This window comes from Lolium rigidum, chromosome 1 (genome assembly GCF_022539505.1).
Source record: "Lolium rigidum isolate FL_2022 chromosome 1, APGP_CSIRO_Lrig_0.1, whole genome shotgun sequence".
In the NCBI taxonomy this organism is placed as follows: Eukaryota; Viridiplantae; Streptophyta; class Magnoliopsida; order Poales; family Poaceae; genus Lolium; species Lolium rigidum.
In genome coordinates, this window is record NC_061508.1 from 251,816,797 (window position 1) to 251,819,049 (window position 2,253).

General features: G+C 41.8%; 1 protein-coding gene across 3 annotated transcripts; it reads left to right on the forward strand.

Moving 5' to 3' along the window:
- Positions 1-425: 425 nt before the first annotated feature.
- Positions 426-2,016, forward strand: LOC124683509. Of its 3 annotated transcripts, none has more exons than XM_047218006.1 (5): positions 426-635; positions 711-850; positions 941-1,010; positions 1,119-1,173; positions 1,362-2,016. In XM_047218006.1, exons 1-5 carry the CDS (start codon positions 559-561, stop codon positions 1,449-1,451), a joined length of 432 nt encoding a protein of 143 aa, XP_047073962.1. In that variant the 5' UTR covers positions 426-558; the 3' UTR covers positions 1,452-2,016. The 3 variants fall into 3 exon arrangements, 2 of the variants coding, with proteins under 2 accessions (XP_047073962.1, XP_047073963.1); XM_047218007.1 differs by having other exon boundaries at positions 962-1,010; XR_006996720.1 differs by lacking the exon at positions 1,119-1,173.
- Positions 2,017-2,253: the final 237 nt, after the last annotated feature.

Here is a 2,253-nt window from a genome sequence, read left to right on the forward strand (position 1 = left end):
CTACCCAGTACTACCGCTTCGAATTATTTCAGCCGTCGATCTTACGCAATAAATTATTAATTCTTAATTTACATAACCTGGGGTATCTTTTATCTTTAAATAGCAATCCCCCACTACTGATTTTGCTGGCCTGTGGTGAAGCCACGTCACTCCATTTCTTCCAAAACCGTCCGCACGCGCACAGTCTCATCACGCGTTGTTGGGCATGGCTCCCCACTAACATGGGCCGCCAAGTACGGTACCGGCCGACATGGGCCACCAAGCATGCCTGGAAGACGGCCTGCCCATCCCCCATTCCGTCGACCTGGTCAGCGGTCGCAGTACCCAAAAAAACAAAAACAAAAAACTCTGTTCGTTACTTCGCAGGTGCCAAAATCCCTTCTCCTCCCCATATCTTTGTTCGTCTTCCCCGGCTGCCGCGAAAATCCCTCCTCTTCCCCACGAATCTGCCACTGCGAGTTAATTGCCATCAAAAGACCTGATAAATCCGAGCATTGAAGGACTGCAAACTGCTCAATTGAGCTCATATGCTGCAGCAATTGTGTCCACCTTACAAAGATGTCCCGCTGCCGTACGCATCGACACCCAGAGCGACATCGTTCTCGCCGCCACAACGCGAAGCACCCTCAACGCTGGTACATGTCCGATCCCCTTTCTAATCCCTCATTCAGTTTCTCGCGGTCCCTCAACATACGTTTCGGATCTCGCAGGTTCATCTCTTGCTGGAGTACGGCTCGACGTTTATCGACGCACCCGATTGTACTCGATTCAATCACCTGCTACCTTTGGCCCTCTCAATTCCTCCGGATTTCTTGGATTCTCAGACCCCTCGCGGGTATTCCTTCCATTGGTATGCATATTCTAATCTTGAGTTGCTAAACTGGAATTCAAAACGCTCTGTCAATTGCAACCTCCGCTTTTCTCACTCAGTTCAGTACAGTTTTCTTATTGTGCTTTTCAGATGGTGAAAGCTTTTGTGTGGCATGTTTAACCAATCTCCATCATTCCAGGTCAACTTCTTTTTAATGTATACTATTCTTGAAGCAAATTTGGCAGCTTCTTTACATGTCCCTGCTCTAGCTGTTGAAATTTGTACTTTATTTGTACGGATTGTCCAGGAAATTTTTTATTGGCGAGAAAGCTGTTTGGAGAATACGAGTGCCCAATTGGAAGGTGGCTTAGTTTTTTGGGATTAACCTTTATTTTCTTATGTCTATCTTTCCGAAATTTTATGGCTTCCTCTCTGTTAGCGACTTGGGAAAGTATTAACTCATTCATGTTCTTTTTCCATTACAGATTCCCTTAAAAAACTATTATAACTTGGAAAAAAATACTAATCCACTTTGATCCTACCATTGCAGATTTACTTCAAAGACTATTTTCTCCAGATTACTATTGGCAGAAGTTTGGATCTGAACGTTGGCACCTTGGAAATTTTCCAGTTTGGTTGAACCATTTCCACTTGAAGTTTATTAATTAGTGAAACATGCAATGCCATTTCTGTTCAGTTAAAGTGGCAGCATCTGAACTTGCATTATTATCCTTGAAGTAACAAGACTGAGTGGCCTCAACTTTATCTTCTCTGGATTTGTACAGAAGTTACAGGCTTGATCAGTACAGTTCTACTGAATTTAGGATGCCTCATAATACAGCGGGAACTACATATGACTTCAGTGCACTCTCAAGCGACTTTTGATAATCTGTTTTGTTATTCCATCTGCTTCATATGTTTTTGCATTCTGGGTGTTTGATTTTTCGCTCATCCCGCAGGTTTGTTATCTTCCACGGACGACAATACTCAAGGGTTCAGAAACAAAAGATGCCAGAAAAGATATTATGTAGCGTTTTCGGCGATTTGAACTTTTTTTCTCATACATGAATGATAGTGTTTTTGCCTTCTCCGTGGTACATACATAATCTGTAGCATTGTGGCCATCATTTCCATGGCTTAATGAAAGGTCTTATCATCATAGTAGATTTTTCCTTTCATTTCATTTCCGACGTGTATCAGCATTGTATAGGCTTTTTTTTGTACACATAGATCAATGGGGATTTCTTTCGGAAAAAAATGTTGTTGGTCAAAGTTAATCCATTGGGACATATAGTTTGTATTGATGAAAGTTTAGCAGAAATTTCATGCTTCCACATACTTAGGATTCTACGTACTTTTATTGCTTAACCTATTTTGGTATCAAATCACATGGCTACACTGAAATTCTACACTCTTTGGGTGAGCTAAACCAGGTTATTTAA

Bases quoted from the DNA above. Each gene is read 5' to 3' on its own strand.
- LOC124683509 (XM_047218006.1), top strand. From the start codon at position 559: ATGTCCCGCTGCCGTACGCATCGACACCCAGAGCGACATCGTTCTCGC. The intron at 636-710 runs GTACATGTCCGA...CGGATCTCGCAG, and splicing joins GCGAAGCACCCTCAACGCTG to GTTCATCTCTTGCTGGAGTA. The intron at 1,011-1,118 runs GTCAACTTCTTT...CGGATTGTCCAG, and splicing joins ACCAATCTCCATCATTCCAG to GAAATTTTTTATTGGCGAGA.